At 53.3% G+C, this 20,723-nt stretch overlaps 1 protein-coding gene across 3 annotated transcripts; it reads left to right on the forward strand.

The window, feature by feature from the left end:
- Nucleotides 1–5,340: 5,340 nt before the first annotated feature.
- MAPK13 (mitogen-activated protein kinase 13) lies at nucleotides 5,341–14,152 on the forward strand. Of its 3 annotated transcripts, none has more exons than XM_047796430.1 (12): nucleotides 5,341–5,547; nucleotides 6,276–6,405; nucleotides 7,559–7,617; nucleotides 10,936–11,044; nucleotides 11,221–11,250; nucleotides 11,625–11,672; nucleotides 11,798–11,912; nucleotides 12,081–12,152; nucleotides 12,887–12,966; nucleotides 13,233–13,311; nucleotides 13,394–13,570; nucleotides 13,814–14,152. In XM_047796430.1, exons 1-12 carry the CDS (start codon nucleotides 5,429–5,431, stop codon nucleotides 13,894–13,896), a joined length of 1,101 nt encoding a protein of 366 aa, XP_047652386.1. In that variant the 5' UTR covers nucleotides 5,341–5,428; the 3' UTR covers nucleotides 13,897–14,152. The 3 variants fall into 3 exon arrangements, with proteins under 3 accessions (XP_047652386.1, XP_047652387.1, XP_047652388.1); XM_047796431.1 differs by having other exon boundaries at nucleotides 5,455–5,518; XM_047796432.1 differs by lacking the exon at nucleotides 5,341–5,547 and adding an exon at nucleotides 5,598–6,176.
- The last annotated feature ends 6,571 nt before the right edge of the window (nucleotides 14,153–20,723 follow it).

The following is a 20,723-nucleotide window of genomic DNA, read 5'->3' on the forward strand; positions in this document are numbered from 1 at the left end:
TCTGTCCCTGGCACACAGTAAATGGTGAATGAGTGGGTGAATGAATCCTCGGGCTTGGTATTTGGCAGAAAACTTGATAAAGGAGATGTGAGTTGGAGCCGAGTAGGGAGCTGCTTCTGTGACAGGGGCTGCACAGCAAAGGGGCTGGGCTGAGGGTGAAGCAGCAGGGGTACCTGGGCTGGGGAGCCCAGCTGGACAGCACTGAGAAAGGAGCAAGTGGTAAGCACGAACTATGTGCCAGACACCTGATTAGACACTTCTCCTGTCATCTCTTTTAGTCCTCATGACGGCCCCAGGAGGTGGGTAGGTATTGTTACTCCCATTTTACAGATGAGGAAACTAAGACTTAGGCTAACTTGTCTGTGGTTAACTAACTTAAGCTACAGAGCAGCCCCCACGTGCAGCAGGGCTTCCTTTGGCACCGTCCCACCTCCTTGCAATTCAAATTTTCTGTGGAATTTTGAAAGCCCCTAAGCAGCACGAGAACCTCTCAGAATTGGGGCCAGAGCTCAGGGCCCCCTTGCCGTTTCATGCCTGTGGGACCCCAGGCAGGTCGGGATCTCTCTTTTTGGAGAGATCTCAGAGCCAATCATAGCAAGAATTTGAAATGCTGGCTCTGCCATTTGGGACAGAGAGGACTTCAGCGTTCAAGGAGCTGCCATATCTCTGAGGCAAGATGCCGCCTGGGTGGCCAGGATGGCGACATGGGCAGCCAGCCTCCTAATCACATGGGGCTTTGTCTCAGCTTCTAAGAAGCCAGTCAGCAAGCTCCTAAACCCTATGCCCCTGCCCCGCAGAGGCTCAGGCTTGCTAGGAAGACAGCTCTACAAGAACAGGCACTTCTCGGGTACTTGCTGGGCACCGGGCAGTCTGGGTGGTGGGTAAACGAGCAGATTCTGGAGCAGGACACCAGGTTCCAAGACCACATCCACCACCTTCTCGGTCATACGACCTTGGGCAAATTATTTAATGCCTCTGGGCCTCAGTTTCTCCAGCTGTACTCATGGAATAAGGCTATCCTGACATCTGGGACCTCCCATCAGCCAGGCCTTGGCGTCACTCCAAGCTGGCCTGGCACAGCTTATCTGGATGTGCTCTGTTGAACGCAGACAAGGCCATCTGTGACCACAATGGATCAAGACAAAAACAAGACACTCTGTAATCACATCTGAGCACAGATAAAACACAAATATCGTCCTAACCACAAGCATGACCAAACACCCCCATCTGAAAGCTACTCTGCGTGAAGACAGCTGCCCTCTCCCCATTCTCGCTGGCCCTCCTTCCGGGTAAGATTTACGAAGATACCTAATCACAGAATCATCTCCACTTGCCAATGGCACTAAATGCACAACAAAGTCCAGCTTCCTTATACCCTCCACCAAATCACCGAACCTTGCAAACCTTACACTAGGTCCTTTCAATACCCTCTTCCTGAGATGTCTCCCCACATGCCTGTTCTTCCTCGGTGCCAAGAGTGACAAACCCAGCTTGCTCACCCACAGCTGTGTCTGGGGCTCTTTGGCTGGAAGCACCAACAGTCCCTACCTCACTGGGCTGTTGGTAGTCTGCACCGGAGATAACGCAGCCCCAGGACTCTTCAAATATACTTGTCATGCTGGAGTTCCCGTCGTAGCTCAGCGTTAATGAACCGACTAGTATCCATGAGGACGCGGGCTCCATCCCAGGCCCCACTCGGTGGGTTAAGGATCTGGCGTTGCTGTGGCTGTGATGTAGGCTGGCAGCTGCAGCTCCAATTTGACCCCTAGCCTGGGAACTTCCATATGCCAAGGGTGTAGCCCTAAAAAGACAATATATATATATATATACACTTGTCATGCTTTAATATCATGTCCCTCTTACTGGGAGGACACTGAACTCAGAGAGGGGAAGGTATTTTGCCCAGGATCACACGGCTGGTAGTTCAGAGGCAGGACGGGAATTAGGGTCTCCTTCCCAGCTTGGTTTCCTAACCCCCCACCTGGATGGTAAGAGGGCAGAAACCAAGGCAACGACATTGCGCCAGTGTCTGGGGGGAGAAGAGCAGGGGGGCCTTGGAGCTCAAAGAGGAGAGAGCCCCGGGGATGTTCCCGGTGACCCCAACCTCTTCCACTTCCATTCATGACTTCCCAGCCAGGACCATCCAAGGTACGTCTCTCCAAGGCTGCAGAGTAAACACAGGTATAGCTGAGGAGGCCAGAGATGGGGGTCACTGTCATAGAGTCTGAGGCCTGAGTCACTTCCTGACCATTGCTTAAGAGGCATCTGGAGCCACAGCCTGAGTGGCCAGCTCATGCCCTTGCAGGATTGCACCCACTTGGGCAATGAGCACTTCCCTGGTATTCCTCACCTCTCTGGGCTCACCTCTTCACGCTCAGGCAGACACACAACGCAGAGGCTCATGGCCGGTCCCTGCCCTGGAGAACAGGATCCTCAAACCAGAAGGAAACCTGAGTCTCCTGGACAACTCTCTCTTGCCTGTGCCCAGCCCTCGACTCTGGCTTCCGGGATCCTGCCCAAACTTCAGAGTCAGAGAGGCTTCCACTGGCACTACTGTTGCCGAAATCTCGGCCACCTCTGTTCCTGATGACAAAGAGAAACACAGAGACAGAGTTGGAAGAAACAGAAAAAGTAGCTTTCATGGCCAGACAAAGAGGGGAACACAGCAGGCTAGTGCCTCAAGAACTTGGGACCCCCCCTTGGAAGGGATAGTGAGGTGTCTTACAGTGTTTGAGGAGCAGGGTGTGATCAGCTTGGGGACATTTCCCTGATGGGTGGGTGAGGAGGTCATTGGGAATCGGCATCATGAACCTTCTGGTTCCAACTGGTCTGGGGTCTGCATGCATGTGGGCAGCATCCAGTTGATTTCCTCCACCTGGTGGGGCTTCAGCACCTGCCAAACAGCGCCAAGCACACGGCTCAGAATATTATCTATAGTCTTTGAAGAACTGAAGGTCCTTGACTTTGTTGAGGCTAAATTATTATTACTGTTTTCCTTTTTCGCTGTATTTTCTTACTTTTCTGATTAAATTTGTTCTTTGAGGACATGAGTGGAGGTCAACTCTGGGGAGGCCTCCCAGGGTCCTGCTCGGTTACAGTACCAACCCCAAAGGTCCAAAACTCCACACTCGATATCTTAGCCAAAAGGCCAAGAAGCGATCAAGGGTCTGAACCTCCTGCAGCCCTTCCAGGCTCGTAGTCCCTACCCTTTTCTCCCCCAGGGTCTCAGGGCTTGAGGAGGGAGTGGAAGGGGGAGAGGGTAGGGAATGTGTCAGATCCCCAGGGTGGGATGAACGAGGGAGATGTGGTTTGATCAGTAGACATGTCCTTATGATGGATGAGGCAAATGATTTGAAACACGCCGATCTCCTTTAAGGAGCAATGCCTCTCAACCCAGAAATGCTGCATAACCTCGGAACCTTGAATTCGGTGGTCCTAGCATCTTTAACCCAGCTCTGGCCCTTACCAGCTGTGTGACCTAGGGCAAGTGACTTAACCATTCTGTACCTCAGGTTCCTCATCTCTAAAATGAGGATAATAGTACTGACTCATAGGCCTCTTACCAGGATTAAGGGAGCTGTGTATGTAAAACACTTAGAATAATGACTGGTACATGGCAAGCCCAAGTGTTCATTAAGTAAGTATTTTTTTCATTTCTAATGGGCTGACTCTTCCATTCATTCGCCATATAGTTTTTGATATCCTACTAGGTGCTGGATATGAATAAGACAGTATCCCTGCCTGCAATGCCCGATGGGCATTTCTGTGGGGTTCAAGCACCCCTCCCCCACACCCCCAATGGTCTTCCAGGACTGCACAGGAAGGGCTTGGCACAGGGTTTGGGTTCTGAAGACTTCCTAGGGAGGGCCCCCAGCTTTCTGTAAGCCACAAGCTAGTTCCTTTCCTTCTTCTCTCCTGTTGACAAAGTGAAGCAAGTGGTCCCCACCCTTTCCGCAACCCCAGGCCAGCAGGGGGTCAGACAAGCCAGGCCAGGCAACTGGATTTCTTGTGGCCATTTTCTGCCCCGACCCTGTTCCTCGGAGACCTCTGTGATTTAATTTGAGCACAGAATCTTCCTCAGGCTGCACAAGCCATCAGACACAGGTGGCAGAATACCCTGACTTGTCATTGCCCTCTCATGGAATTAGAAGGCCAGCAAAAACCCCATTCAAAACAGGAAATTTGAACCTAGACTAGATAGTTGGTATTACAGAATTAGTTAATTAACTTTAGGTGTAAAAAAGGATATTGTGGTTGTGTTTTTATTTATTTATTTATTTTTTGTCTTTTGTTGTTGTTGTTGCTGCTATTTCTTGGGCTGCTCCCGCGGCATATGGAGGTTCCCAGGCTAGGGGTTGAATCGGAGCTGTAGCCACCGGCCTACGCCAGAGCCACAGCAACGTGGGATCCGAGCCGCGTCTGCAACCTACACCACAGCTCACGGCAACGCCAGATCGTTAACCCACTGAGCAAGGGCAGGGACCGAACCTGCACCCTCATGGTTCCTAGTCGGATTCGTTAACCACTGCACCACGACGGGAACTCCGTGGTTGTGTTTTTAAAATAATCCTTATCTTTTAGAGACACAAAAATATTTGTGGGTGAAATGATATACTGCCTGGTTTTGCTTCAGAATGATGGAGTGGGTGGGTGTATGTAGAGGAAACAAAACTGACCAAGAGTTGACATTGTTGAAGCTGGGACTGGGGTCAGGCAGGGTCGTTAAAACCTCTCTATCACAGTGCAGTCCCAGGATCCCCTGAGCCTAGGAGCTGGTTAGAAATGCAGAATCTTGGCTTCTTTCCAGACCTTCTGAATCAGAATCTGTACTTAATAACACGTCAGGGGATCCATGTGCACATTCAAATGTGAGAAGCACTGAGCTATTATCTACCTCTGTATATGTTTGAAACTTTCCATACTTCCATAATCAAAGTTGTGGAGTTTGGTTTTATTTTCCAGAACGGTTTCCAAAATCTCTGGGAGATCTTCCTACAGAGTCCCGCGCTTGAGGGAGCCAGGAAGCCCTGTCCTCCCGCCCTCTTGCCCAGGGAGCCCCTGGGTCGCTCGGGCCCCCGGCCCCCGGCCCAGCTCATGGAGGAGGAAAGCACCCCTTCCTGCAGGGCAGTGCACCTGCCGCTCCTGGCTGCTCTGTGCGGGGGCCCCGCCCACCACTCTCGGGCTGGCGGAAATCTGGGGCTCCGCGCGCGAGCCGTCGGGCAGGCCTGGGCGGGGCAGCGGCGCACCTGGGCGAGCCGGCAGGTGGGCCGCGCGGCCCGGGCCCCCGCCCTCGCGGGGGAGGAGCAGGCGGCGCGGGGAGGGCACGGCGGGGACCGCGGGCGGGGTGGGGGGGGGGACCGGTGCTGAGAGCCTGGCGGGCGGCGATCGCAGCCACCGCGCTGGAGGCCGCGAAGATTGAGTGCCCGGGATGAGCCTCACCCGGAAAAGGGGTTTCTACAAGCAGGACGTCAACAAGACCGCCTGGGAGCTGCCCAAGACCTACGTGTCCCTGACGAACGTAGGCAGCGGGGCCTACGGTGCAGTGTGGTGAGACCCCCGGGCCTGCGCGCCCGCGGAGGGGCGCGGGAGGCGTCTGGGGCGTCGGGACGAAGGCCGGCGGGCGCCTGGGCACCCGGACGCCGGTGGAGCCTCGGGATGAGCCGGGGCCCAGCCAGTGCCCTCTTCCCGGACCCGCCTCCGCTGTCCCCTGTCCTGCTGAGCTCTCGAGGCTGGGCGCCCACCAGCTTGATAGAGGACCCCAAGGCCCAGAGCCCTGCGGGCTTGGAAGTCCTTGGCGGGTGCTTTTCTAGGCTGAACCCCAGGAGAAGGCGGCCGGCTGGGCTGCGAAGCCGGGAAGGAGCGGGAAGCCTCAGGCGCCATCCCACTTTAATCACCGGCTTGGCAGGGGTCTCTGTGGGTTGAACTAGGACTGGATCTGTTTCTTCAGGACTTGAACCTTACCCGGGACCCCAGAGTTCATGGGGGCGAATCCCCATTGTTACAAACGGGTACACTGAGGCCCAAACAAGAAGGGACTTGCCAAGTTGCTCTGGGTCCTGTTGGCATTCACCTGTGTCTGAACCCGTGCTGCACACCTCTCGGATTCTGCCCGCTCCCTCTCCATCTTCCACCTCCCACCCCACTGTGCTCTCAGCTGCCCCCTCACAGTCCAGGAGGTGGGGCTTCACCACCACCCCAGCCTAGACTGCTGACTGGGAGAGATAGGGGTGAGTCTGAGGAAGCCGCTGCCTGCTGACCTGCCTGTGCCTCCACAGCTCAGCCATTGACAAGCGGTCGGGGGAGAAGGTGGCCATCAAGAAGCTGAGCCGGCCCTTCCAGTCTGAGATCTTTGCCAAGCGTGCCTACCGGGAGCTGATGCTGCTGAAACACATGCAGCATGAGAATGTAGGCTGGGTTGGGGGGCTGCCTGGGGAAGACAAAGGGGAGGGGGCCCCAGAGACCTGGCTAGGCCCCTCCACGTGTGGGGAGAAGGCCCTGGAGGGTGCGGGGAGCAAAGGAAGAATTTCCTGGCTCCTCTGACCCTTGATTCTCACCTAATAATTAAAACCGGGTGCCAGGACCCACCCTGCCTACTTCCCAGAAAGGGTGCAAGGAGAATTTCTGGCAGTGGAGCAGAACAAACCTTGTGAGGTGCTCCTTGTAGTTGTTCTAGATCGAAGAGCTGATGCCCAGAATCCTCCTTAATGTTGTTTCCACATGTGACCCTGATAATAATAATAACAACAATAATGGATACTCATCGGGGACTTACTATGTGCCCAGGGCAGTTCTAGGAACTCTACATGCAACTAACTTGTTTAATCCTCACACTATCACATAAATACCATTGCTCCCAAGTACAGATGGGGAAACTGAGGCACAGACTCAAGGATTATATGGTTAATCAATGGCAGAGCTGGGATTTGACCCAGGCAGCCTGGCTCCAGGCCCTAATCTGTAGGCTGTCCTGTCCGATTGAAAGAGCCAGGAAAAGTAGTGACTCAGTGCTGGGCCTGCTGCAGGATACCTAGAATGGAAGGCAAACATTTAAAATAATGATTTCAAAATATTGTGCACATTTAAAGCCCCAGGCCTCTTCAGCAAACCCTCCCCCATGGCCTCCAACCAGGGTAAGCTTGCCCCCAGACCCAAACCACCCTTCAGCAGGCATGGCTGGATGTGGTGAGAGACCCAAGGTCAGGGGCAGGGAGCCTGCTGGCTGCAAGGCCCCTTCTCTCTTCTCCCCTTGAGTCCTTTTACCATTCATGGGTCCCTGCTTACACTGAGAGTGGGTTTGTGCTGCTTGTCCTGAACAGCAGACTTGGGGTCAGTGAGCGCAAGAAGGTCCACCTCCCCTTCTCCCCGGCTTGACTCCATCACTGTGCCCTACAGACTCTCCCGTCGCCCCTTTGACTGCCTCCAAGAAGGTGGGGGACCTGCCTCCTGCTGGAGATGGTGTTTTAGGAAAGGGCAGATGGTCCCGGACAGGGCTAGGGCCCCAGGAGGTAGCAGAGGGCTGCAGGGGCTGCCTAGCCCTCACTGGTAACCTTCTTCCCAGGTCATTGGGCTCCTGGATGTCTTCACCCCAGCCTCTTCCCTGCGTAACTTCCACGACTTGTGAGTAGGGCCTTGCTGGGTTCCCAGACATTTGCAAGCCCAGAAGGGGAGGGACCAGACTCTCTCTTCTGGGTAGGGAGGGGCTTCCTGTCCCAGGAGTCCCTGGGCCTTTGGGCTATAGAGAGGTTCTTTCAGCCAAGGGTGGAGAGAAAGGCAGGTAGGGAGAGGTGGGAGGGAGGGGCTTTGTAGGCTGCTTGCCTGACACAGAGCCATCTGCTAATCAGATGGCTTTGCTCTACCCAGTTTAACACCACAGAGACACCAGGGCAGTGTCCACAGGGTTCAAATCAACCTACCTTGCCATTTCCTGGGGACACAGATGTGGATCTGGACCTTGGGGCTTTTCCTAGCATGAAGTGAGGATCAGGAAGCCTTGGCCACCTCTGGCTGATGGACACAGAATGAGAAAATTTAGTTGCTCAGAGTTCCCCTGGTGGCTTAGTGGGTTAAGAACCTGACTAGGATCCATGACGCTGCAGGTTCAATCCGTGGCTTTGCTCAGCAGGTTAAGGATCCAGCATTGCCGTGAGCTCTGGTATAGGTCGCAAATGAGCCTTGGATCCAGCGCTTCTGTGGTTGTGGTGTAGGCTGGCAGGTACAGCTCTTATTTGACCCCTAGCCTGGGAATTTCCATATGCTGCGAGTGTGGCCCTAAAAAGACAGAAGGAAGGAAGGAAGGGAATTTTGTTGTTCAGTGCACAGCTTTGCCAATGTGTGCCTGGTCTAAAATTTAGGAACTTTAGGAAGGTGAATTTTTTTGTCAATCGTATTTCAATTGCAGCTGCAGGTCTCTTTGTGAGGATGCTTTTGTTTTCAATTTAATGAAGTGATTTTGAATGGAGGTTTTTCCTAGCTGCTGGGCTTTGCATTGGGAATTGAAAGTGGACCGGCCCCTTGGGGGTGGCGGTGGTGAATATTGGCTGTGGTGGTCAGTGCCCAGGTCTGGGAAGAGCGCTGGCAACTGCAAGCTGCCTCAGCAGGCTCTACAGAGGAGTCAACTTGAACTCAGTCCTGACGGGTGAGCATACATTTGCCCTGAGGCAGCAGGGGTTGAGGCAACCCAGGCTGAAGGAACTGCACCAGCAAAGGCCCCCGATGCGTGACAGACACTGGACCCTTTGGGCAATATTGAGTTCAGTGTGGCTAGTGGAGGCCAGCGGCTGGTTTGTTTAGGCCAAGTCCTGACTTGATCCCACAGGCAGCCTCAGGTCCGAGGGAGTTTGGAGCAGGGAAGTGATGTGGTCAGACCAGGGTTGGGGGAGGGGCTCTGGTGGCAGCTAGAAAGGAGCTGGGAGCAGCTCTGGGAGGCTGAAAAGGTCAAGGCCCAGCCCTTGATCTAAATAGAAGTGACGGATCCGAGAGCAGACGTGAGACCCACTGGGAGGCACAACTGTCAGGATACTGTGTCCCTTGGGATGTGGTGGCTGGGCAAGGTGGCAGGGGTCAGGGGATGCCGGGTCCTGTGTGAAATACAAGGTTGAGGAATAGATCTTGGGAGAAAGATAAGGAGCTCCATTTTTTTTCTTTTTCTTTAGGGCCACACCCATGGCATGTGGAAGTTCCCAGGCTAGAGGTCGAATCAGAGCTGTAGCTGCCTGCCTATGCCACAGCCACAGCAACACCAGATCCTAGCTGTCTGTGTCCTACACCACAGCTCACAGCAAAGCCCGATCCTTAACCCAGTGAACAAGGCCAGGGGTCGAACCCGTATCCCGTGGATACTAGTTGGGTTTGTTACTGATAAATCACAACGGGAACTCCATTTTGGACACCTCATTTTTGAAAGGCCCATGAACATTCAAGTGTTTAATCAGCAGCTGCAAATAAATCTGGACCTTAGGAAAGTCTGGGCCAGGGATGTGGATTTAGGCCAGAATAACCGCCTGTGGATGGCAGCCAAAGCCCAGGGACAGGCTAGTGCAGAACCTGAAGAGATACTGTTGGAGTTCCTGTCGTGGCTCAGTGATTAATGAATCCGACTAGGAACCATGAGGTTGCGGGTTAGATCCCTGACCTTTCTCAGTGGGTTAAGGATCCAGCATTGCCGTGAGCTGCAGTGCAGGTTGCAGGCGTGGCTTGGATCCCATGTTGCTGTGGCTCTGGTGTAGGCTGGTGGCTACAGCTCCGATTAGATCCCTAGCCTGGGAACTTCCATATGCCGCAAGGGCAGCCCTAGAAAAGGTAAAAAGACCAAAAAAAAAAAAGAGAGAGAGAGATACTGCTGATGAAGATGTCAGCATTAAAGGCACAGGAGGCCGAGCAGGTGAAGAGCTGAGAGAGCCTGCTCAGTGGTAGGAGCGGCAGAGAATCTTGAAAGAGTGTCAGACTTTGCTGGGGTTTCAGTAGAAAGAAAGAGAGCCATGGCTGTGTGTGCTGGACTGTCACTGGTGACCTTGGTTCCAGCAGTGCTGGCTGTGGGGCAGAAGCAGATGCCAGGTCCTCGGGGAACCGGAAGTGAAGGCAGTGGGGTCAAGAGGTGAGGACCACTCTCTCTAGAAGTTTGATGGGGGAGGGAGAGAGAGAAGGGATGGTTACTTGTAGAAACAAGGTCAGGGGAAGGTGGTTGTAGCACAGGGAGATTTGAGCAAGTTCATCAGCTGAGAATCAGGTAGAGGTGACACTCAAGGTGGGAGGGGCCTGTGCCTAGAGCTGTCTGGTCCTGGAGCGGGTGTGATCAAGGTGGAAGAAGGCTCCAAAAGTCATAGGCTCCTGGAGATGGCCTCTGCATCCTTTTCTTTTCTCTTTTTAAATTCCTTTTATGATCTTCATCCCTTTTTGTTCTGGACTTCGCTGTTACTTTCTTGAGTAATAGTTGCATTTTGTTGACCTGGACCTGTTTTGCAATCCCACTAAGAAGGTGCCTTGGCTCCGCTACATCCTTCCTTCTTCACTCTCCTGGAAACTGTTTTATTGTTTCCTTCTTGGATGGAGAACTTTTTGGATGTTTGAGGAGCCATCTTAGCAGGGCATGAACCTCTGGGGGAGAAAATATTTGTACAGAAGCAGAAGGAAATACTGGCAGATGTTTCTAACTCACAGCCAGGCTTTCTGTGGGGTGTGGAGGGGTACCTTTGGGGTTTCTCTGAGCAGCTCCAGATGAAGTACTTACCCTGAGGTCTGCCAGCTGGGTGGCCCCCTGGCCCAGGCTGGGATCCAGGAGGCCCCCTGCACAGGGGTCTGGTGGGCTGTGGTGGGGCTGGTTCACACAGAGGTCATTTCTAAGGCCCCTGTTCTGCCCCAGTTCCTCGCCCCTCCTCTGAGCTTATGCCTGGGCTGGGTGGGCCTGGGGACTGTTCAAGAAGCCCTCGTGCCTTGCAGCTACCTGGTGATGCCCTTCATGCAGACAGACCTGCAGAAGATCATGGGGATGGAGTTCAGTGAGGACAAGATCCAGTACCTGGTGTATCAGATGCTCAAGGGTCTCAAGGTGGGTGGGAGCCTGTAAGATGGCAGAGGAGGGGGGCTTGCTGTTGAGACCTGGGGTTTGGGGAGGCTGGGAGAGCCGCTGTGACAGGGCAGATGAGAGCTCTGAGCCAGCCTGAAACACCTTGTGGGAAAGCCGGGCACTGGACTCACCCTTCTCTCTCTGTCTCCCCAACACAGTACATCCACTCCGCTGGGGTGGTCCACAGGGTGAGTGCTTTCCCTGCCGCCTCAGAGGCCCCACCCACTGGGGGGGGGTTCTCCTGTTGGGGGGATGAGGGGAGGTGGAAGGAGCAGGGAATGTGGATTTTTCAGACCCAGCCTTGGCCTGGGAATTGCTGTGTTCTGGAGAACTTTCTGGGAAAACGTTGCAAGTACTGAGCTGAGTGTTTTGGGCTCCAAGAGTCAGGCACGTTTTTGAGCTGAATGGCCACGGAGGACACCTAGTCCAATCCTCATTCTACACAGGGAATCAGCACCCAGAGAGGGGAAGGGGCCTGGCCGAGGGCGCATGCTGGGTGGCAGCCAAGTGGGGACAGCTTCCATCTGTGCCTCTGCCCAGTGCTTGCTCTCTCCCCATCTAGGACCTGAAGCCAGGCAACCTCGCTGTGAATGAGGACTGCGAGCTGAAGGTGAGCGGAGCCAGGCAGGGTCAGCCTGGTGTGGGGGTGGGCCCCTCACTCCCGGGAGCCCCCAGAAGCTGCCCCGAGAGGCTCTTCACCTCAGCAAGCTCCTTTTTCCCATGTGCCCGAGTTAGATCTTGGATTTTGGGCTGGCTCGGCCTGCAGATGCAGAGATGACTGGCTACGTGGTGACCCGCTGGTACCGGGCCCCTGAGGTGATCCTCAGCTGGATGCACTACAACCAGACTGGTCAGTGGTCAGATGCCCAGGGCGAGGAGCAGGGGGCGGCAGGGGTGTGTGTGTGTGTGGTATCTTTGCTGGCAGCTGCCCCAAGGCCATCCAGGTAACTGTGGGGTGACTCACTGCTGGGTCCTGGTCAGCCAGTCCAGGTGACACTTCCTCTCCCGCCCTCTGCAGTGGACATCTGGTCTGTGGGCTGTATCATGGCAGAGATGCTAACTGGGAAAACTCTATTCAAGGGAAAAGACTGTATCCTTTGCTGGAAAAGCCAAACTCCATCCAGGGATTCATTACTTTAGCAGACACTTTATTATTTAAACCTCTCCTTTGTGGAACAATTTCAAAATGCAGAGAAGCAGAGTTCCCTTTGTGGCTCAGTGGGTTAAGGATCTGGTGTTGCTGTGAGCTGCAGTGTAGGTCTCATACAGGGCTCAGATCCTGTGTTGCTGTGGCTGTGGTGTAGACCGGCAGTTACAGCTCCGATTCAACTCGTAGCCTGGGAATTTCCACATGCCTCAGGTGTGGCCATTTAAAAAAAAAAGAAAATGCAGAGAAGCAAAATGATGAAAACTAGTCACCTGTCATTCCACCACATGTAGGAAACACTTGGCATTTTGGCACCACGCACACACAAAATAAGCGCCTGTGTGTGCTGTGCAGGGACTAGGAGAAGATGTGGGGTCTGTGCTGTGAAACTCAGAGTGGGAGGGGAGACGATGACAAAGAAATGGGTGGGGTGAGGCTGGGAAGGTGACCCATGCAGGAGCATTTGTGGGGAGGGACCTTTAACCCAGCATGGCAAGCGAGCAGCCTTCCAGAGACCTGAGCCCAGAAGTAGAACCTCCCCTCCTGAAGCAGGGGGAGGCGAGCTCCTGGAGCTTGGATGGTCCACGCTTCAGGGTGGGCTTGATAGAGGCATGGTGGGGAGGGTGGCTTCAGACCCGCCCCCAGGGCATGAGGCTGAGCCTTAACCTGCTGCCAAGACCTGGACCAACTGACCCAGATCCTGAAGGTGACCGGGGTGCCGGGCGCCGAGTTTGTGCAGAAGCTGAAAGACAAAGCGGTGAGTGGCAGAGGGGCCCAGGCGGGCCGGGGCTGTGCGCGGGGCTGACCAGGATCAGGTGAGCCGTAGGCCTTTGTGGAAGTGGGCTCACCTGGGCCTCCCCTCTGCCCTGGCAAGGGCTCTGGCCTTTACCTCCCCTTGGATTCTGACCTGAGCCTTCAGCCCTGTGTGGGGGCTTTTCTGGGGGGGTCCCTGCTCCATACTCCATGGCCTGAGCCCTGAGGAGCTGCCAGCTGGGGATTACTCAGGGCTTTTCTGTCTTCCAGGCCAAATCCTACATCCAGTCCCTGCCACAGAGCCCTAAGAAGGATTTCTCTCAGCTCTTCCCGCATGCCAGCCCCCAGGGTGAGTCTTGGGGCCCAAGGGCTGTCTCAGCAGGCAGGCTCTCCCTGGCCTGGGCTGCAAGGCTCACACTCCATTGCTGCAGCTACAGACCTGCTGGAGAAGATGCTAGAACTGGACGTGGACAAGCGCCTGACGGCCTCGCAGGCGCTCACCCACCCCTTCTTTGAACCCTTCCGGGACCCCGAGGAGGAGACAGAGGCCCAGCAGCCACTTGATGATTCCTTAGAGCATGAGAAACTCACAGTGGATGAATGGAAGCGTAAGAGCGGGGGCCTCTGGCCCCTTCCCCCCTCTGCCCACAGCCGCTCTCCCCTCTGCCTCCTTGGCTCCAACGCCCTCCTAGAGACTCCCCTCCTTCTATGAGCAGGCATCGGCTCCTGCATGCACTTCTTTCTCCCTAAGCTGGGCTGACTTCCTGCTCCACGCCGTGTCTGCTGGGGAGGTTGTTTCTCTCTTGCCCCCAGCACGCCCTACCCACCTTGAACTGCCCTGCCTTTCTCAGAGCACATCTACAAGGAGATTGCGAACTTCAGCCCCATTGCCCGGAAGGACTCGAGGCGCCGGAGCGGCATGAAGTTGCAGTGACCTGTCGAGCCCCATCCTCAGCTGAGCCCAGGAACCACCACATGGCACCACCTGCCAGCCGCTGCCCCTGGGACCCCTATTTATTTGTCACTACTAATGTTTCCACTTGGACTGTAGCCTTCCAAGTGGAGGAGAGAGGGCTGTTGTCCTGGTATAGGAAACAGGCCTCATAGATACAGAGTTGAGAGGGGTTGGTTGGGAGAAAACGGCTCTGATCATAACTGGCCTCATTAAAGCACCCTTCTGGAGAACTGCCTATGTGAGGGGTCCTGCCCTTCTTGGTGCTGAGGGGTGGGCCGAACCAGGGCAGGGGGCTAGGGCAATGCTGATGTATGAGTGTGCTAGGGCTGCATCACAAATTACCACGAACTGGGTGGCTTAAAATAATAGAGGTTTATTCTCACAGTTCTGGAGGTTAGACATCTGAAATCAAGGAGTTCCTGTTGTGGTTCAGTAGGTTATGAACCCGACTGATATCCATGAGGATGTAGGTTCGATCCCTGGCCTCGCTTAGTGGGTTAAGGATCTGGCATTGCCGTGAGCTTATGGTGTAGGTTGCAGAGGTGGCTTGGATCTGGAGTTGCTGTGGCTGTGGTGCAGCCCGGCAGCTGCAGCTCCAATTTGACCCCTGGCCTGGGAATCTACATATGCTGCAGATGCAGCCTTAAAAAAAAAGGTGTCTGAAGTCAAGGTGTTGGCAGGGCCATGTTCCCTCTGAATGTTCTAGGTTAGAATCCCTCCTGGCCTGTTTTTAGATTCTGGTGGCTCTTGGAGTCTCTGGTGCTCTTAGGCTACAGCTGCTTCCCCCTGCCTCTGCCTCTGCCTCTGTCTTTGCACGGCCTTCTCCCCCGTGTGTATCAGTCTTGGGAAGGTCTTACAAGAACATCACTGAATTTAGGACCCACTCTAATCCAGTCTGGTCTGGTCTGGTCTTAATCCTTACTAATTACATCTGCAAATATCTTTTTTTTTTAGGGCCACACCCATGGCATATGGAAATTTCCAGGTTGGGGGTGGAATCAGAGCTACAGCCACCAGCCTACACCAGAGCATAGCAGTACAGGATCCAAGCTGCCTCTGTGACCTACACCACAACTCACAGCAATGCCAGATCCTTAGCCCACTAAGCGAAACCAGGGATCAAACCCGAATCCTCATGGATCCTAGTCGGGTTCGTTAACCACTGAGACATGAAGGGAACTCCTTATTTTCAAGTAAAGTCATGTTCTGAGGTTCTGGATGGCCGTGGATTTGGGGGGGCACACTATTCAACCCAGTACAGTTGGCCATGAGGGAGGGGCGCCCTCCCAGAGCCCCTTTGTTGTGGAGCCAAACATGTCTGGCTGCTAAATTAGAGGAGTTACAGAGCGCTGCAGCTGGTGAGGCGCTGCGTGCAGGTTATTTTGGGTGAGTGATCAGCAATCAGGATAGGAAACGACAGCAGGCTTGGTGACTGGGAGCTGCAGAAACCAAAATGGGCTTTTTCCAGGAAATCGGTCTTGCTCGTTTCCCTTTTGGGGAATTGAACATCTCTCCTGAGCTTTAACCTGACGATAGATCGGATTTTTCTGTTTAGGTTTCGAAACTTTGGTGGAACAAATTCCCAAGAGCAAGGAGGCAGGAGATTAGTCCAGTGGATTCTGCTGCCCTGGGCAGGGTGGGTCTCAAACATCCCTATGCACCAGAGCCTGGTTTAAATGCAGATTCCTGGGGAGTTCCCACTGTGGCGCAGGGGGTTAATGATCCAGCTTATCTCTGTGAAGGTGCCGGTCCAATCCCAGGCCCAGTGCAGTGGGTTAAGGTGTTGCTGCAGCTGTGGCATAAGTTGCAGCTCTGGCTGGGATTTGATCCCTGGCCCAGGAACTTCCATAGGCTGTGGGTGGGATTCCTAGGCTCTACCCGTGGGATTCTGATTTAACAAATCTGGGGTTGAGACCCTAGAGCATTTGAATGAGGACACCCCCTCACACAAACCCAAGCCTGGTGATTCTGATGACTGTCAAACAACATTTAGAGAAACATTTTTTTTTTTCCAAAAGAGGAACTGAATGGTTAAACTTTATTTTATTTATTTATTTATTTATTTTAAAATTTTCCCACTGTACAGCAAGGGGGTCAGGTTATCCTTACATGTATACATTACAATTACATTTTTCCCCCAGCCTTTCTTCTGTTGCAACATGAGTTTCTAGACAAAGTTAGAGAAACATTTGATTTCACTACCGCTTAATTTGTCAAAAGGCCTAAATTAGAAACTTTGATGGGAGACTGAGGGGCTTTAGATGAGTTTCACACTCTCATTCTAGAGAAGTTAAAAGCGAGGCTCCATCAGGGCATTTTTAGAGCAGTGACACTATTCTGAATGACGTAATGGTGGATACATGACATCATGCATTTGTCACAACCAATGGAGCTGTATAACACAAAGAATGAACCCTCAAGTAAGCTGTGGACTTTTCTTTCTCCTTTCCTTCCTCCCTCCCTTCCTTCCTTCCTTCTTTCTTTCTGCCTTAGAGCCGTACCCACAGCATATGGAGGTTCCCAGGCTAGGGGTCCAATCAGAGCTGTGGCCACCAGCCTATGCCACAGCCACAGCAATGCAGAATCTGAGCCGCATCTGCAATCTGCACTGCAGCTCACTGCAACGCTGGATCCTTAACCCACTGAGGGAGGCCAGGGATCGAACTGGAATCCTCATGGATGCTAGCCAGGTTTGTTAACTGCTGAGCCACGACGGGAACTCCTGGACTTTTTTTTAATAATGTACCGATATTGGTTCATCAGTTGTAACAAATGTACCACATTAATGTGAGATGTTAATGTTTAATATTAGGGGAACCCTTGGATGGAGGTGGGAGGGAGAGAGTGTACGGAGCCCTCCGTACTTTGAGCAGCACTTTTCTGTAAATCTAAACCTGCTCCAAAAAATAATGTCTGTTTAAAAAAAGAAGAGGTAATTCCTGTTGTGGCTCAGTGAGTTAAGAACTTGACTAGTATCCATGAGGATGCAGGTTTGATCCCTGGCCTGGGAACTTCCATGTGCTTCTTTCAGAGCCTTGGTGGAAAAGGCCCACCCTTTCTCCTTTCTCCTCCCTAGAGAAAATCCCCCTATCACTCAGGACTTTGCCTCAGGCTTCTCTCCAGGAAGTCACTCCCCTGTCACCCTTCTCTGCCCCAGGGGACAGTGTGTATGGTTCTGCCTCCCCTCCCCCCTGCCCACCTCTAGTGCCTACTTGAAACAAACATCTACAAATGAAAGATGTCCTGGGGTCCTGCGGTCATTTCTCTGCCTTGATCAGACCAGCTTGGTATCCAGGGCAGCAGAGAACCCAGCAGGAAGCAGAGCCTTAGAGCTGTTCCCCTGAAAATCTCAGGCTCTCAGACTCCCAGGTCCCTCAGCATCCTCCAGCCCTTCCCTCCCCCAGAATTAAACAACTATGTGCCACCTCAGCTCCTTCCCTACAATTATCTCACCAGAGGGAGGTGAAGGTGCTGAGCTGTGTGAAGGGGTTTGGTGGGTCTGACCTTACCCTGTGCGCACCTGGCCAGAGTGACAGGAGGCTGGTGGGGGCAGAGAGGCTGAGCTTGGGGATCCGGGCGCAGTTACTCTCACGGCTGGTCTACAGAACCTCAGGCAGGTCTTTTGCCCCAGCCCTTAGTGGATAAGGGGGTTCTCTGCTTTGCCCTGTGGCCAGTGGGGCAACTCAAAAGGTCTTGACAGGAGTTCCCGTTGTGGCTCAGCGCTAACAAACCCGACTAGTGTCCACGAGGATGCAGGTTTGATCCCTGGCCTTGCTCAGTGGGTTAAGCATCTGACATTGCTGTGGCTGTGGTGTAGGTTGGCAGCTGCAGCTCTGATTCAACCGCTAGCCTGAGAACTTCCATGTGCTGCAGGTGTGGTCCTAAAAAGACAAAAAAAACCCAAAAAAACAAAAAACCTGACAGAGACAAAGAAGCCACTCAGGGGACTGGAGAGAGGTCAGTAGCAGCAATTGTTACTGGATTCCCTCCTTTGTGAAGTGGAGGGTGTGTGTGCATGAAGGCACAGCTCCTCTGCTGAAGCAGCTGGGGCCTGTCACTAGGGTCTGGCCATTTGTGTCACCTGGGGCAGAGCTAGCCTGGCATGAAATGGGGGTGGCACTGCTCCCATGGAGGGGAGCACATGTGAAGGCAGAGACGGGGGACCTGCCCCCACCAATGGAGAGTGGTGTGTGTGGATGCGCGGTGCCTGCAAGGCTGGAGGCTTGTTTGAAGAGGGCTTGGCTCAACTTTGCCCTGGCACATGGAAATGGCTTTTGTTCTCCAGGAGGGTGTGGGTCACTCTCTCCTCCTATCCCTGAGCTGAGCTCCAACCACAGCTGGGGAGAGAGGAACGTCTTCCTGCCTCTTCTGACCACACTTGGATGTTGTGTCCTTAAACTGCGCTAAAACGATTCCCTGAGAACCAGAGCTGAGGGAGATCCCATTGTGGCTCAGCAAGTTAAGAACCCAGCTAGTATCCATGAGGATGCAGGTTCAATCCCTGGCCTCAATCAGTGGGTTAAGGATCTGGTGTTGCCATGAGCTGCGGTATAGGTGGGAGACAAGGCTTGGGTCTGGCGTTGCTGTGGCTGTGATGTAGGCCAGCAGCTGCAACTCAATTTAACCCCTAGCCTGGGAACATATGCTGCAGCCTTAAAAATAAATAAACAAGAACCAGAGCTGAGTGCTCCCTTCCCTTTATTCCATAGTGAACTTAGGGCTCTGCCGTCATTCTCCCTAAACCCCCTGTGACTTAGGGCAAGAGGCTGGTGACTTTTCTCCTTTTCTGAAATCGGCAGCAGAGGCCCAAGGCCATTCCATTAAGCTAAAGATCTTAGTGAGTTGTCACTGTCGTTCATGCCTCCCCCACCCCCCATCCCAAGATTTCTGGGGGCAGGGGCCACACCTGGTGGGATCTGACCTGGTTCCTCCTGCAAAAGCCTGTGCTCAGCTGGGTGGCTGCCCTCACTCTGGGCCAGAGTATCAACAGACCCCCTCCAGTCTGTCTGGGGGCCCCTGACCTTCTTTGTGCTGTGAATCCCTTCCCAAAATATTTTCATACTCATAAAGTAAAATACACAGGGTCGCAAAGGAAGCTAGTTATGTTGAAACACAGTTGTGAAAATATTTGTGTGTGATATTGTAACACACGGGTTTCTTTATTAACACATTAAATAGCAAGATCGAGGGGCGAGCCTAATAAACTACTGTAATCTTGAAGTAGAAATGAGTACAAGTAAGGTTTCAAGCTCTCTGTAGCAAGTATAAAGGGAAATGAAAAGCCCTGCTTTCTCCTGACCCTGCTGATGCAACTGTAGTTTGCTGCCTTTATTCATAACTGAGGAAATGAAGGTGAGCGAAAGGAAAAGTTGTAATATTTTCCAATTCAAGTTCATGGACCTTTGAATTCCAGTGCAGAGTCTATGGTGTGTGAACCTCAGTTAAAAACCCTTGTCCCAGATACTAGAATGTGACTTTAGGGATCCTCAGCTGCTTCTTAGCCTACCCCCACTCCGCCAGCTTCGGCACCTGCCCCACCCCCGTAAGAGCACAGAGCCAGGTTGGAAAGCCTAGACCTGCACCTGGACGCCTACAGCGCATGTTACCTACCATTTCCATGCCTCCCAACCTCGATGTCCAGGTAGGAATGCGTCTGACTGGGGCGCTTTGCTGGGGGATTTGCCGAGGCCTCTACATCTAGTTTTCCACTAGGTGGACCCCTCCCATCCCCACCGTACAGGGTTCCTCTAAACAGTTTTACTGATGAAGATGTCTGGGCCCAGACATCACACTGTGTGGCAATAGCAATGTCACCGCCTATTGCGATCACTGTGGGCTTTTCTCTCCTGCATTACTGTCCCTCTTCCCGCAACCACCACAGGCACAAAAGCAGCCGAGCCTTTTCTTTCTTCCTTCCCTTTTTTTTTTTTTTTTTTCTTTTTAGGCCTGCACCTGCAGCATATGAAAGTTTCCAGGCTAAGAGTCGAATCGGAGCTGCAGATGCCGGCCTACACCACAGCCACAGCAACACCAGATCTGAGCCACATCTGTGACCTACACCACAGCTCGTGATCCTTAACCCACTGAGCAAGGCCAGGGATTGAACAGGCATCCTCAAGGATACTTGCTGGGCGTGTGACCTGCTGAGCCACAACGGGAACTCCCTAACTATTCTTTTTAATTATTTTCTCTGCCACATCCTCTTCCCTCCTTGATCACCCCATCTTCCTGACATCTTGACCTCTTCCTCTCAACAGCAGTTTTTGCCACTCACCCGGTCTCCTTCATGTTAAATCTCCCCTCAGAAGTCCTCAAGAGATCTAATCGCAGTCACTCACACCACAGACACGGTACACTTCCCACTCTGGTGTCTGCAGCTTCTCGTGCAGGGTCTGGGAGGCAGCAGAGAGTGGAGTTGAGAACTGGGCTTTGCATCTGAAAAGACCTGGGGTTGAGAGAGAAGGGGGATGGGTTTAAGGAATTGGCTCATGTGACTGGGTGGGGCATGGTTAGCAAGTCTAAGATTTGTAGGGAAGGCTAGCAAGCTGGAAATTTGGGCAGAACCCTTTTTTTTTTCTTTCTTTCATTTTAGGGCCACAACCGCAGCAGATGGAAGCTCCCAGGCTTGGGGTCAAATCGGAGCCACAGCTGCCGGCCTACACCACAGCCACAACAATGAGGGATCCGAGGCTCACCTGTGACCTACACCACAGCTCACAGCAACGTGGGATTCTTAACTCACTGTGGCTACTAGTCGGATTCGTCTTGCCTAGTTGTGCCACAACGGGAACTCCAGAATTTCTATA

The sequence above is a fragment of the Phacochoerus africanus genome, chromosome 9, assembly GCF_016906955.1.
Source record: "Phacochoerus africanus isolate WHEZ1 chromosome 9, ROS_Pafr_v1, whole genome shotgun sequence".
NCBI lineage: Eukaryota > Metazoa > Chordata > Mammalia > Artiodactyla > Suidae > Phacochoerus > Phacochoerus africanus.